Source organism: Suncus etruscus, chromosome 3, assembly GCF_024139225.1.
Source record: "Suncus etruscus isolate mSunEtr1 chromosome 3, mSunEtr1.pri.cur, whole genome shotgun sequence".
NCBI lineage: Eukaryota > Metazoa > Chordata > Mammalia > Eulipotyphla > Soricidae > Suncus > Suncus etruscus.
In genome coordinates this window covers 34,994,403-35,015,204 of record NC_064850.1, presented here as the reverse complement: position 1 = coordinate 35,015,204, position 20,802 = coordinate 34,994,403, and the positions used below count along the sequence as shown (strand labels likewise).

Genomic DNA, 20,802 nt, shown 5'->3' with positions numbered 1-20,802 from the left:
GAAGTCTTCCACATACCACGAAAGCAGCAAGAGGAGAATAAATGATCTATTTTTTTTGACGTCTTTATTTTGGTGTGGAGATTACGGTTGATGTCTCCAATATTATTTTATTTTGTTTTGTCTTTCTCTTTCTTTTTTGCACTTGAGTATGATTTGATTTCAGAACCGAGATTATTGTGTGGTGCCTGTCTTTATTGCTGTGGTGCTTATCGGTTATTTAATTCGATATTTTTTTTGTATTGTTGTGGTATTTTAATTACTTTTTTCACATCCTCTCTCAAACTGAGGTTGGAAGCCTCTAGATAGGACTCTGCCTATTTTCAGCATATTTGATTTTTGATTGAGAAGAGGACATATTAGGTGATGGGTATTCCCCTGATTCAATGTGAATATGTACCCAAAATACTACAGTGAAAGATATGTAAGCCATTATGAAAAAAAATTGTGTTTTTAATCAGAAATTTTCTTTGACTTACATGTATTATTATTATATCAATTATATGTTATGTTATGTCACTATATTATGTTATATTAGTTTACCTCATTATGTTAATCAATTTTGTCCTTTAAATGAATTCTTACTTTAAAAAAAAAAATAAAAAACAACTTTAGTTTGCTCTGAAGAAAAAAAAATAAAATAAATAAAAGATAAGATAAGGCCTCCCAAATCTTACCACAGGCTGTGTTCTTTACACTGGCTGTATAGAAAGAGGAGGTACAGTAAAGGCACCCCATATACACCTCAACACAGGCCCCTTGCCGGGTATGTATTGTGAATTGGGGGACAAAAAAAAAAAAAAGAAAGAAAATCGGGGGTCGTCTTATATGCTGAGTATATCCCGAAAAATGTTTCAATATGCCGTTAAACAAAAATTGTCTGAATATTGCCACAAAATGAATTTTCCAACTCGATCCTGCACCAATCACTGCAAGGCTGCTCAGACCGCCTCTCTAACTCAGCCAATCCAAGCAGGCTTTTGATGCATGCAAATTAGACAATGTTCTGGACCCGAACCTACACTGTCAAAAGCCTGCTCAGATTGGCCAGAGTCAGAGAGGAAGTCTATCACATTAGAACCTTTGAACCTTTGCTTGTTGTGATTGGCTCACTGTGGTACATACAGTTGCAGCACAGGAATGTTCTGTCTGATACAGCGAATATAGGCCTAAACCTATGTTTCAACTGCAAAATTAGGGAGTCGTCTTATACGCCAGAAAATACTGTAATTCAGTCCAATTCAAAGCCCAGGTCTTATCTTTTTTTGGGGGGGGGGGTTAGAGAGGGCAAGAGTTGGGCTACATCTAGTAGTGCTAGTAGTGCTCAGGGATCTTTGGGGGGGATGGGGGGGACCATATGTTTCCAGGAATCAAACTTGGTTCAGACATATGCAGAGCAAGTGCTTTACCTGCTATCCTATGACTCTAGCCCCAGAGTCCAAGTTCTGACTCTTATAAATGTTGTATTTAGTTTGGTCCATCACAGCTAATGTACCCTCAGGAAACCTTTGTGCACCCAGAGAAAGTGGCTGTTATTTTATTAGCCCTCTAGTGAGCCAAGTTGTTTGCTTGATTTGAGTCAGTCTTATCAATGATCTGGCTTGGGGGCTAGGTTGATTTCCTTGCCAAACTTAGATTGAGGAATGGGATCTTTTTCATGTGTATTTCCCATAGTAAAGATTAGAATTGACTCCTGGAGGGCTACATGCCTTGAGCTGACCAAGTCTGACTGTGTTCTGTTAGCAAGTACCCTGATAGATAGTGGCACCCTGAGCATCCATCCTGGGTCCTTTCCACATGAGCAGAGTTGGCTCTGACTCCTGTTCTGGGATTCCTCCCCCACCCCATGCTAGTCCTGTGTTTGCTAGCACACGGGGAAAGAAGAGTGGATTCAGGTGTCTCTGTGTCTCATGTCCATTGGTATTGAAACTTTTCTGCATTCCTGAAGCATTCTTTCCATTGTGAAATCGCTCTTCCTCAAATATAGGCTCTGGATAAGGATATCTCCTATCCTATCCTCTGCCTTGCCTCTCTTTCCAGTTAAATATTTGGGGTGACTATTTCCCTTTAGGAGGATCTTATCCTAAAAAGACCAGACCTTTTGTGTCTGCTTCTTTCACAAACAAAATTTTCACATTTCACAATTTTAAAAAGCCTTTTAAATGCTTTTTCCTAGTTCCAAGGATGCTCCACTGCACTTGTTTTTTTGGGGGGAAAAAATACCATACACTGTAACTTCACTGCCAGTGGTTCTAACAGCAAGTTTTTCTCTCAACAGGAGAATATTGAAAAGTGAGCCCCCATACCCCCAAGAAATGAGTGCTGTAGCGAAAGACTTAATCCAACGCCTCTTGATGAAAGATCCCAAGAAAAGGTTAGGATGTGGCCCACGCGATGCTGATGAGATCAAAGAACATCTCTTCTTCCAGGTGAAAGGACTTGCATGGGTGGTTCTGTCTGTCTTGCTGTCTGTCTATCACCCGTGATCCACATCCTTGGGGAAAAGACTGGAATTACTACTGCCTTTGAGTTAGTTTCTGTTTTCTTTTTTTGTTTGTTTTGGGGGTAGGGTTGGACCACACTCAACAATGCTCAGGAGTTACTTACGAAGTACTCCTGATGATGCACAGGGGACCAAATGGGATGCTGGGGGTCAAACCCAGGTGGGCTCCATGCAAGGCAAACTTCCTCCCCACTGTATTCTTTCTCTAGCCCTAATTTTTCAGTTTTTCTAAGCAGTTCCACTGTTGTGTCTACACAGTATCGGACTCCAAGGAATAGTCAGAACTGAACATGTAGGGAAGAAGATGATCTCTTTCTCCCTCGATGAAATGGGATAAGAAAGATCATGAGAACTTTCAATTTTCTATTAATGGTTAGAGTCTCTGAGAATTAATTTCTATTCATGTATGCTCTCAAGATATAAGGAGCCTTTTATTTTTATTCCTTCTGAGTTCATGAGTTATAACGGCCAATATTTTTCAGCTGTTAATGATTTCATCACTTCTTCATTTCCCGGGACAAATTACAGAAAATTCTGATCTTCCTGTTACTGAGTTAATATACTCAGAGTAAGCTAGGAGTTATTTGTTAATTTTCCTTATGCATGTGGTCGTCATATCAGTATATTAACCATTCTATAGACACCAAGCATCTGTTCCACTTATCCAACTTAGTGTCTCCCCCCAAAAAAAAATCTTCATTAGAATTTTTGATAAGTAAAAAAAAGACAAATTGAGTACACTCTGTCTAAATGGTCCAAACTTCAGATACCAGGTCCTTAATTACAAGGGTCCTGAGTTTAGGCTTTTAAGTAATTTCATTCTTTCAGCAAGGTGTGAACTAAATATTTATATTCTAGAAGGACCATCCAAGATTTTTGTGTGTGTTTTTGTTTTGGGGCCACATACAATGATGCTCAGAACTTACTCCTGACTCTGTTCAGGGATCACTGATGGTTATTTGGGGGATCATATGGGATGATGGGGATTGAACCTGAATTGGCCACGTGCAAAGCAAGTGGCCTACCTTCTGTACTTTTGTTCCAGCCTCATCCAAAAATAAAGGTTACATTTCATTCTGCAAACTAAGCTTTTAACATATTGTCACCAAATGAAGATAGCATACCAAATTTAAGAAAGCACTTTGTTATAAGAACTATAAAATGTTTATTTTATTTGACTGAATGATAAATAGTACAGTGTGTAGGGCACTTGCTTTGTACACGGCCAACCTGAATTTAATCTTTAGACCACCCATATGGTCCCCCAAGCCCACCAAAAGTGATGGAATTATTGCTGAGTGCAGAGCCAGGAGTAAACCCTAAACACCATCATCTGTGACCCAAACACCAAGCATAAAACAAATTTATGTTGTTGTTTTTTCTAAAATAGGAAAAGTACATAAATAAATATTGTAAAATAGTGATTAAGCATAAAAGCATGATCTTGTATGTCTTTGCTCAGAACAGGCCACATTTATTTTCATCTCTCAGTATAACAGTTTTATTTCATTTTCATTTATTTATTTTTGGTTTTGGGGCCACACCAGCAGGCTCAGGGGTTCTTCCTGACTTTGCACTCAGGGATTACTCCTAGCAAGGCTTGGGGATTATATTGGATTATATTGAATCAAACCTGGGTGAAATGCATGCAAAGCAAGCATCCTCCCCTCTGTACTACTAATCCAATCCATCAGTATAACCACTTAAAATATATCAAAAAATCTCTGGGGCCAGAGAGATAACATGGAGATAAGACCTTACGTGCAGAAGAATGGTGGTTCGAATCCCGGCATCCCATATGGTCCCCTGTGCCTGCCAGGAGTGATTTCTGAGCACAGAGCCAGGAGGAACCCCTGAACACTGCTGGGTGTGACCCAAAAACCAAAGAAAAATCAAAAAAACCTCTGTGATAATAAGAAACTAAGTTCAAATAAATTTACATGGATTTTATAATTAAATATGGCTTGAAGTGGTTATTTAAAAAATTGTCAAATATCTTTTTTAGAAGTCTAACTGAAAAATGATAGTGTAAAATTAAAGAAATATTTAAGCCAAATACTGTAAATTATATTTTCTGAGTCTTTTTTTCCTATGGCTTCCTGTATTTATAGTTATTGCAATAAATTTCATACTAGAGAAGTATCTTTTTTCTATATCTTAGAGGAGTAATTTTAGATTAATTGCCTTGACTTTTTAAAATTAGTGACACTGTGGGAAAGATGAGATTTCTATTATGAAAGACCTAGATGGAATGGAGGTGGAGATTAGCATGCAGTGTTCTATATATTAAATGTTTTTACAGCAGATTTCTTTAAAATACTCCCTTCACTCTAGAAGTTTCTCCTAATGTATATACAATAGCCAACTACAAACCAAATGTTTGTTAAGGAAAACATTGCAGCCGGTTGAAGGAAAGGACCCTAACTAGAGGGTTAGAAGACTGTGTCTGGACCCTGACTTACCTATTAATGTTAGAATAAAAACATTGCCCCAGAAAGATAGTCCAGTGGGTTAAATGAGTGCTTTGCATGCAGGGGGTCCAGGCTCAATCTTTAGTACCACCCCACCTGGTTCATCCCTCAAGTTTCTAGCTGAGTTGACCCTCAAACAAAAATAAAATAGATGAAATAAAAAGCCTAGTTCTTGTCTCTAAACTTTAGTTTCCATCTAGAGCAAATAAAGATGAAGTGAATGGTTCCAACTGCCCTGAATTCTACTACAGCCAAAAATTTAAGATTTCTGGGGCTAGAGCTCTAGTACAGCTAGTAGAGCATTTACCTTGCATCAGCTAGCACAAGTTCAATCTCCAACATCCCATATGGTCCTCCAAGACCAGTAGTAATTTCTGATTGCAGAGTCAGAAGTAACTCCTGAGCACCAAAACCTGTGGCACAAAAACAAGATTCCTAATCGGATTAGTTTATCTCCACTCCTACCACAAGAGGGCATAATTAAAACATTTTGTTAGTTGATTAAACTTCCTAAACATCAAGCAAGAGATAGAAGTTTCACACTTTGTCTGAAGTCAGTACATCTCTCCCAGTGGGAAAATCTGCACTGTAATTAATAATGCTTTTTTTTTTCATAATCTATAAAGTGATGGTATAACTCATTGCCAACAGTGACATTTTAGAATCAAAGAAATTCTGCAGAGAATGTCTCTGATTCACTTCACTAAGTAGGATGTGAAGCTATTTACATGCCGAAAGGATTATAAAGAGAAAGCAGACAGCTGAGCTGGAATCACGTCAAACATCGCCACATCGAACATGTATTAGATGGACTTGTCTGGCATGAATGCAGGGGGCCTTAAATTATCCCCATGAGGGAGAGGAGAGACTGTTTTTAATTCTTGATTGATCCCCTGATGATTTCACTCTTACATGGAATATCAGTAACCAAAGCAAAAGAATGGAACCTTTCTTGGAAGTTTCAAGACAAGAGTGATGTGGGGTCAGAGCCATGGTATAGCAGAGAAAGCATTTGCCTTCCAGGTGGTCCACCCAGGTTCGATCCTCGGCAACCCATATGCTTCCCCAAACTACACGAGGAGTGATTCCTGAGTGCAAAGCCAGGAGTAAGTCCTGTGCAGCACCATGTGTGACTCAAACGCAAAAAGAAAAAAAAAAAGGAGAGAGATTATATTTATTCTCCCTGGGTGCAGTCCAGACTGTCTGTGTGCCCCTGACAAGGATTGGATGGCAAGGAATAGCAGCCTCATCTTCAGACCCCATCACTCAGAAAGTGTTATGATGTGGAACTAGAGAAATGGCATGGTGAGGAGGGCATTTTCCTGGCATGTGCCATGCCAAGGTTCAATCTCTGGCACCCCATATGTTCCCTTGAGCCTGCCAGGAGTAATTACTGAGGGCAGAGCCATGAGTAACTCTGGTACTCCCAGGTGTGGCTTAAAATAAAAAAAAACTTTTTTTAAAAAAGAAAGAAGAAAAAAGAAATTGTCATGATGCCTAGGGAAAAATGCATTTAAAAAAATAATTGTCATATGTGTCTTTTCCCTCTTGTTCAGTTAAAACTATGAACTGTCTTTGTTGCCTTTTTTGCTTGTTTGTTTGTTTTTCTTGGGAGATGGATTTCATCAGCTTATCATTGGTTTGCAGTTTGGTGTAGCTCTATTCATTTATGTGTGTGTCACTACCTTCACCATAAATTATTTTTAATCTTTATCATATGTGTGATGTAAAAGAAACATAGTGTGGGCACAACAAATGGTCCAAGTTATCAGAACTGGAAAATTTGAGCTTGCATGGGGTGAAGTTGAGGGGGTCATTGGGACATTGGGGTTTGGGAAGCAGCCTCTGGCCATGGGTGTGGTGTTGGAACAATGTCTACGTCCAGATACCTCCTTAAAAATGGTGTTAAAAATATTGGATAACATCATTGTTGATGTCTTCTTTGTACCAATGCTCTTTCTCTGTTTCAGAAAATCAATTGGGATGACTTAGCTGCAAAAAAAGTGCCCGCACCATTCAAGCCGGTCATCCGTGATGAGTTGGATGTGAGTAACTTTGCTGAAGAGTTCACAGAGATGGACCCCACCTACTCACCCGCAGCACTGCCACAGAGCTCAGAGAGGCTCTTCCAGGTACATGCAGGGTTCTGGGGTTCTCAAAGTGCCAGGTGTCCTCCAGTGTGCCTGACTCAGGCCCTGTGTGCTGAGGAGGCAGAGACATTTCCCCCTAAAAAGTCTTTTTGACATCTCAGGGTGGAATTCTCTAGTCTCTTAAAATCACCCGATACCGAGATAATATATTGTTGACTGGAGCCTATAGTTTGTTCAGTGGTGAATAGACATGTACTTATTTTTTATAAACAAAGTGATGCCTTTTATAGCTGAATTTTTCTGTTCAGACTGTATCTGTGGGACTGGTCCTGATCTATTCCTGCTCTCTGCTTAGTGCTTAGAGATCACTCCCAGAAGTAGTTGGAAGACCTTGCAGCTCCAGGGATCAAACTGGAGTCAGCCGCATGCAGGCTAGCCCTTTAACCAAACCTGTACTGCTATCACCCCAGCCCATGTTTAGTTTCTTCAGCATAAATATAAAACTTTGTCTTCCTTTATACAACATATTCTTTCATTCAAAAGCAGCATTGTCTAATTTATTATCTTTAAAAAAAATACTTTATTGAGTGGTTGGTTGGTTTCTGGGCCACACCCAGCAGTGCTCAGGGGTTTGGTTACTCCTGGCTCTGCACTCAGAAATCACCCCTGACAGGCTGGGGGACCATATGGGATGCCAGGAATAGAACCGGGTCCCTCTTAGTGGGCTGCATGCAAGGCAAATGCCCCACCACTGTGCTTCTCTCCAGCCCCTAATTTATTATCTTCATTGAATAATCTTTAGAACTGGACTGTTTGTGGGTGACCTTTGGGTCCTCTGAGTACTTCTTGGGAGGCCCAAAAATAAAATTTAAAAAAATTTAATATTTTTTGGATAAGGTCTGATGGGCCAGAAAGATAGTAAAGCAGGTATGGTGCTTGACTTACATGTAGCTGACCTGAGTTCAATCCTCAGGACCTCAAATGATTCCCCTTATGTTGCCAGGAGTAAACACTGGCATCAATGGTGTGGCAAACCCCAAATTAATAAGGTTTGAAAGGATTCTGCATCATAAAAAAGGTTCTTACTTGGATATGAGATAAAATACTCACTCACATAGAGGGCATTTTATCCCACTTCTTACCCAATAAGTCTACCATTAGTATAATTTCATCTAGTATTGTTCATTTTAGCTTTTTTTATTCCAGCCAGGATCTAGCACAGAGCTGGGCACAGAGTAAATGCTGAATTGCTGAATTAGAAACTACCCAAACTTTATTTATGCTATTTTTCTACTTCGGAAAAAAGGTACACTTGTACCATTTTTGTTTTATATCTTAAAAATTTGGAGTCCTGTGGGCCAAACAATAGCACAGCAGATAGGGCATTTGCCTTGCACACAGCCAACCTGGGTTCAACCCCCAGCATCCCATTTGGTCCCCTGAGCCTGCCTAGAGTGATTTCTAAGTGTAGAGTGCCACAAGGTGTGGCCCAAAAACAAAACAAAATCCGAAGTCTTTTTTTGTTGTTGTTGAAGAATTGTGTTTATAAGCAAACTTGTGAGCAAAGCAAAAAAAAATTTACAATTCTGATTCAGATACCAAGGATGGCTAGAAAGAAGTTCCTTTTCTGCTTTCATTTTTTTTCTGAATTGATTTATTTCTACCAGAAGATGGCATTCTCTCCTTCCAAAAACCATTTCTGTACAAATCTAAAACAGACTTGCATTTAGGAATTACAAGTGAAATAAAATCAGATTCACCTTAGCACATATTTGTATGTATTCTTCTCCCCTGCCCCCCCCCTAAACCTTTGGTGTAAGAAAAAGTGTATTGCATTCATTGTAATAAACATTTTATAATAAACATTCATGTTCTCAGGGCTATACTGCGTGTCTCTTCTTTCTACAGTTTGAGCTCTGAAGGAAGTGAGGCAGTTGACATCCTGGCAGGACAGCCATTTAGAATCTTTCTTTCTCTCTTTGACTGTATATAGTTGAGAGGAGTGTGGCTAAAAATATAAGCAAAGAGATGTGATGCTTCTTGAATGAACCCTTTAGGAAAGGTCTTGCAAACTACAGTGGTTGCTGTTGGATTAGGCTTTAAAGGGAAAGGTAGAGAGATTCAGCCAGTTAGTGTACAAGTTTAGAATCAACCTACTTGAACAACAAGTACTGTGAGTGACCCTTGAGTCCCCTGGGTTGGAGATAGACATCTTCTAACAGAATACAGAGGCTCCAGAATGATGCAAGATGACAAGGATGAGATCTTGTTTTGAGTTAGTGACATATTTGGAAAGTATGTTGATCCACTACCTCTATTGAAATGGCATCCCAGGAGGCTGCCCATTCCACTGAAGTACTGGAATCTTTCCTCATGTATATAATGTCCGTGTCTCTCTTTAAGAATAAACTAATGATATCCCCCCCACCAAAAAAAAAAATCTATTGCTATCTCCTCTGATCTATATTGGCAAGCGGCAAGTCCTTACTTTCATCTCCTCTGTGCTTTGCTTTTTTTAGGGCTATTCCTTTGTAGCTCCTTCCATTCTCTTCAAGCGGAATGCAGCCGTCATTGACCCACTGCAGTTTCATATGGGAGTGGAGCGGCCCGGAGCAACAAACGTGGCCAGAAGTGCAATGATGAAGGTACATCATATGGCTAATCAAAGCACATATTCATGACTCAAAGACCAACACTAGCTCATGTGTCAGGGCCAGTAAATTGAATTGACTTGCCATTTGACTAAGGTGCAGTATTTCCAAACAAGTACCTGGAAATAGCGTCATTTGCCTGAGATCATTGCTAGCATTTATTGGAATGAGCCCCCTTGTAAGTGAATGGGAACTTTGTTTTCCTAAAGGATCTAGTTGAAAATGGAAAGGAACTAAAGTAAGGGGGATTTTAGGTGTTTTTTTTTTTTGTTTGTTTTGTTTTGTTTTTTTTTTGTATTCCTTCCATATTTAGTCACTCGGGCAAGCTGTTCCTTTCTAGTTTTATTTCTCACTGATGTATTCCTCGTAGTTCCTTAAGTTCATGATTCTGCTTTCTTGTCAGGACTCCCCATTCTATCAACACTATGACCTCGACCTGAAAGACAAACCTTTGGGGGAAGGAAGTTTTTCCATTTGCCGGAAGTGCGTTCACAAAAAAAGTAATCAAGCGTTTGCAGTCAAAATTATCAGCAAAAGGTATGGCCATTTCTGGCTGTCTCTCAAATATATTCGTTCTGGTCACTAAATTATTTGAATTAGTATTCTTATTTTTAAATCAGTGGTATATTATTGTTGGGTTTGCTATTGGTTTTTTTGTTTGTTTGTTTATTTGTGTGGTTTTTTTGCCCATGAGTTTAGCTATCTCACTTGTCAGTTGGATTCCTCAGACTTATCACTCTTTACTAGCTCTTGGCTGATAAAGTAACACACTGGAGGCATCAATCTTTAGTTGCTCTACTTCCAGGTCAATTTGGGGGAGACTTTTCTGTGGCCATGATTAGTCATTTCAGCAGCTGTTGCCTTTGTAGAGTTAGAGGCTTGAAATACCCCTTCTTCTGGGGCGATTTTGCAATCTGCTGGTAGCTCTGGGAGCGGGCAGTTGTTTTGGTAACTGCTCATTATCTCCATGTTCATCTATTCTTATTACCAAGCTTCCAGACAATGAGGGTGTCCATTGCTTCATGTGCTCAGCGCTCTCCTGACTCAGAAATAGTCATTCGCTCAAGAATAACGCCTTCCTTGTTCGGGTGGGTGGTGTGACTCAGCCTGTTCATGGAAACCTCATTCTGTGTTTCAACATGAATATTCTGAACACATTGTAAATAAAAACAAAAGTAGCGGGGGGAGGGGCAATGCCAAACCTAAGCATGGTGAGAGATTATAGAGCCTCTAACTGACTCCTCTTGCAGAATGGAAGCCAATACTCAAAAGGAACTCACAGCTCTGAAGCTCTGCGAAGGACACCCCAATATTGTGAAATTGCACGAAGTGTTTCATGATCAGGTACCCCAACTCTTTCTTCCACTTTGACTCACCATCCTGAGAGTTGGGTGCTGCGTCGAGAGCATTTCAGACTTGATGGCACATTGAAGGCTGCATCCCCAATGCTATTTTTTATGTTCTAGAGATTCTAGACTCTTTTTGTGTTTTGTTTTGTTTTGTTTTGGAGCTTAGGGCTTACTCTTGGCAGAGCCTGGGGATCATATAGAATGCTGGGGATTGAACCCAGATCAGCAATATGCAAGGCACCCTACCTGCTATTGCTCTAGCCCCGATATTCTAGATTCTTAAGTTGTTTCATGGACTGACTGGAACAAATGCATTACTGTTCTCAGAGCAGTGACCAATAACCAGGTGGGGGAAACCATGATGTGGATCATTTCCAGATCCTCACGTTATCTCTTCCACCATGGGGGAATCTTGGGGCCTATGACCAGGCAATAGCAGCAGGACAGTTCTGTCTGTGTGTCATGATAACAGATTACCCCAGACTGACAAGAGGTCAAATAGATGATTTTAAGAGTTTGGAGACCAGAAGTCCAAAGTCAGTTTTTAGTGTTATAAAGTCAGGGCTCTTAGTCCTTTCAGTGCCTCACAGGAAACTTCCCTCTTTGCCAGAATTAGGACCTGTGTTCTTGTTGCCTCCTCATTTGTTGAGTGAATGATGGGTATTGGGGACAACCTTTCCAGCTCCAGATCTAAATCACACCTGCAAAGAATCTTTGCCTAAAAGGTGACATTGACCTTGTCACATGCTCTGGGAATTTGGATATGGACAGCTTTGGAAGGCAGTTAGTTATACAAGTGGCCACACACACATCTGCTCACTGTAGATGCATTTTTGCATTTTATTGATAAGCATCCTGGAGGGCTAGAACCTCAGAGTCAGAGGTGGCAGAACTGGCATTCACCACCTGGTCTGACTCCAAAGCTTACCTTTGAACCTACCCGCTATAGTAGCAAAGCCTCCCTTGAAATTCTTTTTTCTCTTTGTCATTGATAGCTCCTCAGTTCACAATGCTATTTTAGAAATACAGCTTCAGGCCTGCTGTGAAAGTACATTCCCCACCTGCACATCCCACCCCCCCCAGGATTGTTAAATGTCACTGGCACGTGGCTATTAGCCAACCTGCCACCTTGCCTTATTTTTCTCCCCAATAACCTGGGACCAGTTCCCATTTGTAAAGATTTCTCCTTTACAGTTTTCCCATCACGTGCCAGATAATGTATTTATAATTATTTTTTAAAGCACTCCTTCTTGATCTTGCTATTCACAGGAAAACATTTTGTTTATGATGACACCTGGATTTGAATATTGATTTGATACGAACTTTATTTTATTGATGGACATGTATGCAAGCCATATGCTCTTTTATACTGTTCAATTAAAATAGTGTGGGATCCCTTCTCTAAATAATTCACAATAATAGGTGGGCATCTGTCATGGGTATTAACAGGAACCCCAAAACAACCCTGTTGGTACCTTTTAGGGGGTTCAAAGTGACAACACTAAGCAGTATCATTGGAGGGGAAAGTGGCTCTTGCCTAGGTGTGCCAGCGCCCTCTGGGCACTCAGCCATATGTCATAGACAAGTTTAGGATATTCTTTAAGGAGAAAGACTTCAGTTGATTCTATGCACAAAGGTCCACTTTCCAAAGAAAAAGTGGCAAACTTGATAGAGAGGGTTGGAATAGACTCGAAAGGAAAGAATTTGTCAAGGAAAAGATATATGAAGATGCTGCTGCAATACTTGAAATTTTCCACTACCAAAATAGAATTCTAAAAAGGCCGCATTACCCTGCATCATTCTTCTTCTAAACTGCATGGAGTGCTGCTGATGAATTCAGCAGAGGCCTCTTCACCTGTTCTGGGGGTAGTTCACTGTCACTGCATGATCTGGGAATTAACTGTTTGCTGCTCTCTATTCGACCCGTCCACATTTCCTCTCTCTTTTTCCTAGCTTCACACATTTCTCGTGATGGAGCTTCTGAATGGGGGGGAGCTCTTCGAACGCATTAAGAAGAAGAAGCACTTCAGTGAGACTGAGGCCAGCTACATCATGCGAAAGCTCGTCTCTGCCGTTAGCCACATGCACGATGTTGGCGTGGTGCACCGTGACTTGAAGCCTGAGGTAGGTCGCCTCTTCTGTAGTCTACCCCTGAAGCAGTAAACACCCCCCCCATAGATGCATCTTCCTCTGTTCCCTCCCTCTCTTTCTTCCTTCCCTCCATCCTTCCCTTCTTTCTCTCTCTTCCTCCCTTCCCTCTCTTCTTCACTTCCCTCTCTTCCTCCTTTCCCTCCCTCCCTCCCCTCCCCTCCCCTTTCCTTCCTCCCTCTCTTTCCTTTTCCCCTCCTTCCCTTCCCTCTCTCCCTCCCTCTTTCCTCTTTTCCCTCCTCCCCTCCCTTTCCTTCTTCCCTCCCTTTCCTCCTTCCCTCCCCTCCTTCCCTCCTTTTTCTTCTTCCTTCCTTCCCTCCCTCCCTTCCCCTTTTCTTTCCCTTCCTTCCCTCCCTTCTTTCCCTTCCTTCTTCCCTCCCTTCTCTCCCTTCCTTCCATTCCTTCCTTTTCTCCTTTCCCTCCTTCCCTCCATCTCTCCTTCTCTTCTCACTCTCCCTCCACTCCCTCCCTCTCCCCTCCCTTCCTTTCTCTCTCCTCCCTAACCTCCCTTCCTTCCTTCCTTCCTTCCTCCCTCCCTCCCTCCCTCCCTTCCTCCCTTCTTTCCTTCCTTCCTTCCTTCCTTCCTCTTTCTTTCCAGACTAACTGCTAATAGATTCTTTCAAAGATCATGTTTCTTGGATTTCTTTGTCTTTCCTCTTACAGCCTAAAAATCTCTTTCCTTCTTTTTTCTTTTTTCCCCCCTTTTCACCAGCTGATTATCTTGAGGTTATATTTGTAAGTGTGAAAGCCCTTTTATGGAAGAAACGCTTTATGCAACAGTTGTAGACTAAAAATAGTCCTCGAAATTTTGGTAACAGAAAATAATAATTCCTTCTATATGTACACTCTTTAAGATGGGGTGGGGGTGGGCATTTTTTAAATGATGGATTTGGAAAGCTTTTCTTTTTACATTTATTGTCGAATTTTATTTGTTCATGAATAGGAATGTGGATAAGACTGTGCTAAATCTTTAGACATAAAGAAAATTATCCTAGAGTAATTAGCTCTCTGTCCTTTATATGTTTTTCTTGCCCATGTACTATAATATTTATAGAACTATATGCCAACACAGAGGTAGATATATTTTACACATATATTTCAAAGATGAATAAAGACCATTTAAAACTTTTGTTTTTAGTGCCTCTTTAATGCCCCAAATCAGAAATTTTTCCCTTTTAGATCATCAAAATAATAATGAAAATTGGAAGATAAAACCCAGTCATTTTTAAAGGGATAACTATGACTCAGCCTTAACATATGCAGAGTTATACCCACATCCTCTCCAAAATAGAGAGCCTCATTATTAATTTCCTTGTGATTATAAGGCATCCTTAAATCTATTTAAAATAATTGCTTGACATTTAGTGTTTGTATTAGAGCACATAAGACTCTTCCTCAGAAAGCACCATTTTATTGCCTCTTATTGAAGGGCTCTTGGATTATTGGGAAGGAAAAGGATAGTTTTGAAAAGGAATTCTTGGCATTAGGCTATCATGGAGATTCCTGAACTGTTTCATCTTCCATCTATGTCCTTTCTCTGCTGTTTTGCATGTTACTAGTCATTAACCCAAAGGGAATTTGTGTTTCTGTGAACTTGCAATGCTGAGAGCTGTGTCTGTGCTTTCTCCATTATAGTTCTCACTCTCCTACGTGACGCCCACAGAAAAGATGGTTCTCTGCACATTGGAGATGAGCTGTCTATTTTCAAATATGAGAACACACCACTTAAATGGCTTTTTTGATAGACAAGGAACAAGCATGTAATTTTTTAATTGAAAGGCTCTGTTCCATGATTGTATAGAACTCATTTTCACATGTTTTATTCTTTGATAACTGGCCATCTGTCATCTCCTGAGTTTCAAATGATGCAATTGTGTTCTCCCAGCAGAATTTCCATAGGCCTCCCTGTTTTTCTAACAAAAAAGATATTTCTGTAGCTGAAAGTTTTTCTTTTGATCACTTGAGAGGAAGCACTATCAAGTTTATTCAGGGTTTGCAACTGCAGTTATAGCCTAGATAGAAATATATTTTGGAGAAATGAAAATAAGCATCTTGTACTTGTATTTTCATTTAAAACAATTAGCAATCACTTTGACTTTCAAATGGCAGGATGTATTACTTTCATGCAAAAGGAAAATTTTCCTATTAATGTAGGATTTTAAGATTTGATTACATAAATTTCTGTGGAGGGGGCTGGGAAGGTGGCGCTAGAGCTAAGGTGTCTGCCTTACAAGCGCTAGCCAAGGAACGGACCGCGGTTCGATCCCCCGGCGTCCCATATGGTCCCCCCAAGCCAGGGGCGATTTCTGAGCACATAGCCAGGAGTAACCCCTGAGCGTCAAATGGGTGTGGCCCAAAAACCAAAAAAAAAAAAAAAAAAAATTTCTGTGGAGGTTTTTTTTTTTTTTTTTTTTTTTTTTTGGAGGGGACACAGTGGCATTCAGGTGTTACTTCTGGCTTTGCACTCAGAAATTATTTCTGATAGGCTCAGGGACCATATGGAATGCCAGGGATCAAACCCTGGTCGACCATGTGCAAGATAAACGTCCTACCCATTGTGCCATCACTCCAACCCCCAGTTTCTGTTTTGTTCTTACTTGGATGGCACACTCAGAGGTGCTCACTGCTCATGCAGTGTCAGTTAGCGTATTTTGGTCTCTCTATGCAAAGCTCATGCTCCATCCCTGCGAGCTATTTTCCCAGCTCCTGTTTATATGTCTTTAAGCAGTCAGTTATATATGACATTCGTTGTCACCATAACCAAAACTCCTCAATTCTAGGTGAGAATCAGATATGTGTAGAAGCTGGCTGACATTATAAGTAGGCTGCTATATATATTTTTTCAAATGGGTTCCATTCTTTTGAATGAGTAAGAAAACAACACATCAAGTGAGTTGAAGGCAGAACTGAGCTTGGATTCCTTCCTGCTATCTCAGCCACACAAACTGCATCTCTCCACTCAAGGAACTGTGTTTCCCAAACTCTTTCATTAGTCCCAGTTCAAAAGAAACTGGGTCCTTGGCCTTAAGAGCTCCAGATCGACTGTGTGTGTCTGCACATCTCGGGCATTGGCTGGGAGCATTTTTTCATACTTATCTTGGGGTCCCATCTGTGGCTTCCATTTTGAGGAAGTCTTCTTCATTCTGTCAGCTTTCCCATTTTTTAAATTTTATTTATTTTTGGCTTTTTTGGCTACCCTCAAAGGTTCTCAGGCCTCAGGTAACTCTTCTGGTGTCAGTGTGGTTCAGGGGACTATAATTAGATGGTCCTGGGGGATCAAACACTGTATGATAGAAATGTTAAGAAAACTTTTCCAACCCTTTTCTTGCATTTCTTTCTTTCCACTTTGTTAGTTTTTAATTTTTGAGTGGAAGATTGAAATATTTTCCTTCTTTGAGTTAAAGAAGCTTTTTCTGGTGTCTTTCCATTAAAATAATGTTAACAAAGTAAAGTAAATGGTGTTCCAGAGCTAGATACTAATTTTACAAACATGAAGGCATAACAGATTTTGTTAGTATGTCTAAGAATATAATTAGATTCACTCTCTGGGGCCCTAGTTTAATTTACTAATAAAAAATGATGTTTCCATGGACTGGAAGATAGCAAAGCGTTTTGCCTCACACGAAGCTGACCTGGGATGGACCTGCATTCATTTTCTGGCAGCCCGTATGATCCCCTGAGCCTTCCAGAGCAATTTCTGAGCACAGATCTAGGAGTAACCTTTGAGCGCTGAAAGGCATAGCCCCAAAACAAAACAAAAAAGGTATTTCCATGTATTTTCGGCTTCGCATATATTAAGCCCATGAGAAACACTAAAGCAGTACATAGTAAAACTTAGTGGTTGAGAAGCTTTGGCTGATTTAAAAGAACAATTGTGGGGCCGGAGAGATAGCATGGAGGTAAGGAGTTTGCCTCTCATGCAGGAGGTCATCGGTTCGAATCCCGGCGTCCCATATATGGTCCTCCCGTGCCTGCCAGGAGCAATTTCTGAGCCTGGAGCCAGGAATAACCCCTGAGCACTGCCGGGTGTGACCCAAAAACCACAAAAAAAAAAAAAAATAAAAGAACAATTGTTTTGGTACATGACTAGGGTAAATAATTATTAAGTTTTGCACAAAAAAAAATTTCTGAAATGTAATTTGTCTCTACCATGCCTTCTTTTTTAAAAAAAATAATTTTTATTGGGGCCAGTGAGGTGGTGCTAGAGATAAGGCATCTGCCTTGCAAGCACTAGCCAAGAAAGGACTACTGTTTGATCCCCCGGCGTCCCATATGGTCCCCCCAAGCCAGGGGCAATTTCTGAGCACTTAGCCAGGAGGAACCCCTGAGCATCAAATGGGTATGACCCAAAAAAATAATAATAATTTTTATTGTGGGGCCAAGAGATAGCACAGTGGTAGAGCATTTGCCTTGCACACAGCCAATCCAGGACAGACATGGCTTGAACCCTGGCATTCCATATAGTCCCCCAAACCTGAGACTTCTGAGAGCAGAGCCATGAGTTACCCCTGAGTGCTGCCAGCTCTGACCCAAAAAACAAACAAAAAAATTTTTTATTGTGACCAATGTGATTTACTAATCTTTCAGTTATATTTAAGGTAAAAAGTGACAGTGAATTAGGGTCATTTCCCCTATCAGTGCTGTCCTCCCCCCACCCCTGTTCCCAGTATGCATCACATACTTCTCCCCTTTGCTCCCAGACTGCTAATATAACAGGTCCCCTTTGTGTATAATCTATTGTAGATTGGGTATCGATTCTGTTGTTACTGACTTTAGGTTTGGTGTTTAGGTCTGATCATTTTTTATTTCCACTCAATGTTCATGTGACTGTTTGCTCCTAGTACCATCTACTTTTTGCCCCCTCAATTTTGTATATACAAGGCAGAGCAAGATAATTCAAGTTCTGTGGTTCTGTTGGGGGGCGGGGGAGGAAGGAAAGAGAGAGAGAGAGAGAGAGAGAGAGAGAGAGAGAGAGAGAGAGAGAGAGAGAGAGAGAGAGATCTGGGAGGAGTTTGTCTAGAAGCTATAAATATCAATTTAAAGGGGAAAAATAAAAAAAATGAAAGAAAAAAACACCATACCAAAACAAGCAACGACTAAAAGCTCAACAACAACATAAAACAGCAACAATAAGAAAGATAAAGAAGGGGAAAAGAAAACAGAAGGAGGGCTGGTGTGGCAAGGTTTTGTAGTTTTTCTTTTCTTTTTTTTCTTTTGCATAGGCACAGTAAGTATTGGAGAAATTAGAAAGGGAATCCCCTTGGCCTAAGAGATACAGGATTTTTCCACCCTTGAAGCATACTATCATGGGAACAACTACAGGCTCCAGACAGGCTCATTATCAAACCCCAAGGTCTTTTTATGGTGTCAGGAAACATTCTGTTCAGTTGTGGATGACAAAATCATTCCTCTGTAATTAGAGATCTTGGTATTTGCACAAGTCATAGGACGAAGTTTAAGATAGAGTCTTTTTTTTTATGGCTCTAGGCAGTGGTCCTCAAACTATGGCCCACGGGCCACATATTGTATTGGCATCTGTTTTGTTTCTTCATTGCAAAATAAGATATATGCAGTGTGCATAAGAATTCGTTCATAAGTTTTGTTTTTACTATAATTAGACCCTCCAATGGTCTGAGGGACAGTGAACTGGCCCCCTGTTTAAAAAGTTTGAGGACCCCTGCAGAGGTTCTGCTTCATCACAGTTGTCTGTAGTTAGTGATCTTGGTTTTTGCACAGATCCTAAGACAAAGCCTAGGGTATAGTGTTTCCTTGTGATTCCAGCAATTCTGCTCAGTTGCTGTTGTTGAAGTCAGACTTCTGCAATTAGAGATATTGGTTTTTGTACAAATCCTAGGCTGAAGCTTAGGCTAGGGTCTTTCTTATTGGTCTTAGGAAAAGTTCTGCCCAGTGACAGTTATCAAAGTCAGTCTTCTGTACTTAGTACTTGGTTCAAAGGATGTAGTGTCTTCTGATTTCATCTTACCATTAGGCTACCAATTCTTAGATCAAGTTTTTGCTGTTTCAACGTCATTAGGATGTCGAATCAACCAGGCACAAGTTGGTGCCAGAGCGGTATTAGGTACTTCCTGGAGGGAGTTTGGGAGTTTGGTTTCTGATGATGTTGCAGGGAACTGTGTCAGTTATACTGTTGAGATCTGGGACTCAGGTTGAATGTTTGGTGTCCGATCACATGGAGTCTAAGTCGAGTCCCCAGGACACATGTTCAGGGTAGGAGGTGCCCTGTATTATAAAATGTATCAGTTCTTATCACTGGTAGATAAAAGCTTGTTTCTATACATAAGAGTTCTCCTCTTTTAGTATTCCTATACAAAAGGGAATGGTGGTGCATTTGGAAATAGGAATGATAGGCTATACAATCTCTGTGCCCTGGTTTTGACCTGAACTTTTATCCCAAGCAAGGATTTTTCTTCTAGAATTTCGTAACAAGAAGAACCAAAACAAGTATAATTTAAATATATAGAGAGAGAAATTTTTAAAAAATCAAAAGATAAAAATTAAATTTTAAAATGACGAAAGGAGTTTTAAGTGCCTGTGCCTAAAACAGATACATTGAAACAATAAACTAGAATTTTAACTTTAAAAAAAGAAAAGAAGAAAGGGATGGAGGAGGCTATCTTTACATTGGAAATAAACACGCTAAGAAGTATAACTGTTGAGGTATTAAACATACAAAGAAACTACAGATATCCCCATTAAGTCTTTTGAGGCATTCTTGGGGGGGGTGAGATGTAGGGCACATTTTCACCCCACACCATGGCCTTGTTGAGTTTGAGTAATGGTTTGCAGCAGTAAGGGATCAGGTAGTGTCCTTGAGCAGGGAGTTCTTCTAGAGTTGAATCAGGTAGCATGCAACAGTCCACTTTAAGAAGGATGTGAGACGAAGGGCCACGTAAAATGAGTCAGCAGGAGTGGTGTTTGCAGCTTCTTGTCGGGGCACGAGATGTGGGACTGAGAGGGTGTCCTTTCACTTGGGGAGCTGGGTGGTGGCTTATTAGTCAGTCAATCTTGGTACATAGTGAGTTAAGATCTGTGGCCAGAGTGGTAGCGCAGTGTTAGGGCGCTTGCCTTGCACACAGCTGACCCAGGACGGACCTTGGTTTGATCCCTGGCATCCCATATGGTCCCCCAAGTCAGGAGCGATTTCTTAGCACATAGCCAGGAGTAACCCCTAAGCATCATGGGGGGTGGCCCAAAACACACACACACACACACACACACACACACACACACACACACACAAATAAAATAAAAAGGAAAAGAAAAAAAGATTTGAGGGTAAAGAAGGTTAAATAGGGAAGAATCATAATTGGGAAGATGAGAGGATATAAGGAGTTCTGAATGGGGGGAGGAGGGATAATATATGAGGGGCTATATACAAGATAGGCATGGATTATTTACAGTATGTATTGGACAAAGAGGAGTTGAGTGTATACAACTTCACGCCCTCTCATAGACAGATATTAGAAATCTATTTATGGGTTGTTGTTGGAGGCCTGACCCTATGGGATGGGTCTGAGCACTTAAGAAATAATTGAATTAAGGAAAGATAAATAGGGGCCAGAGAGATAGCAT

The 20,802-nt window shown here is 40.5% G+C and overlaps 1 protein-coding gene and 1 non-coding gene across 2 annotated transcripts in view; both read left to right on the top strand.

The window, feature by feature from the left end:
* Positions 1-20,802, top strand: part of RPS6KA5 (ribosomal protein S6 kinase A5) — a 190,419-nt gene that overhangs the window by 153,958 nt on the left and 15,659 nt on the right. Inside the window, exons 8-13 of the mRNA XM_049769792.1 lie at positions 2,276-2,426; positions 6,942-7,103; positions 9,581-9,706; positions 10,116-10,249; positions 10,963-11,056; positions 13,015-13,185. Coding sequence (XP_049625749.1) covers positions 2,276-2,426; positions 6,942-7,103; positions 9,581-9,706; positions 10,116-10,249; positions 10,963-11,056; positions 13,015-13,185 — 838 coding nt within the window. The remainder of the gene's footprint in view (positions 1-2,275; positions 2,427-6,941; positions 7,104-9,580; positions 9,707-10,115; positions 10,250-10,962; positions 11,057-13,014; positions 13,186-20,802) is intronic.
* LOC126005184 (small nucleolar RNA SNORA51) lies at positions 658-790 on the top strand. Its single transcript, XR_007494356.1, has one exon. It is a non-coding gene; the product is annotated as a small nucleolar RNA SNORA51 (small nucleolar RNA).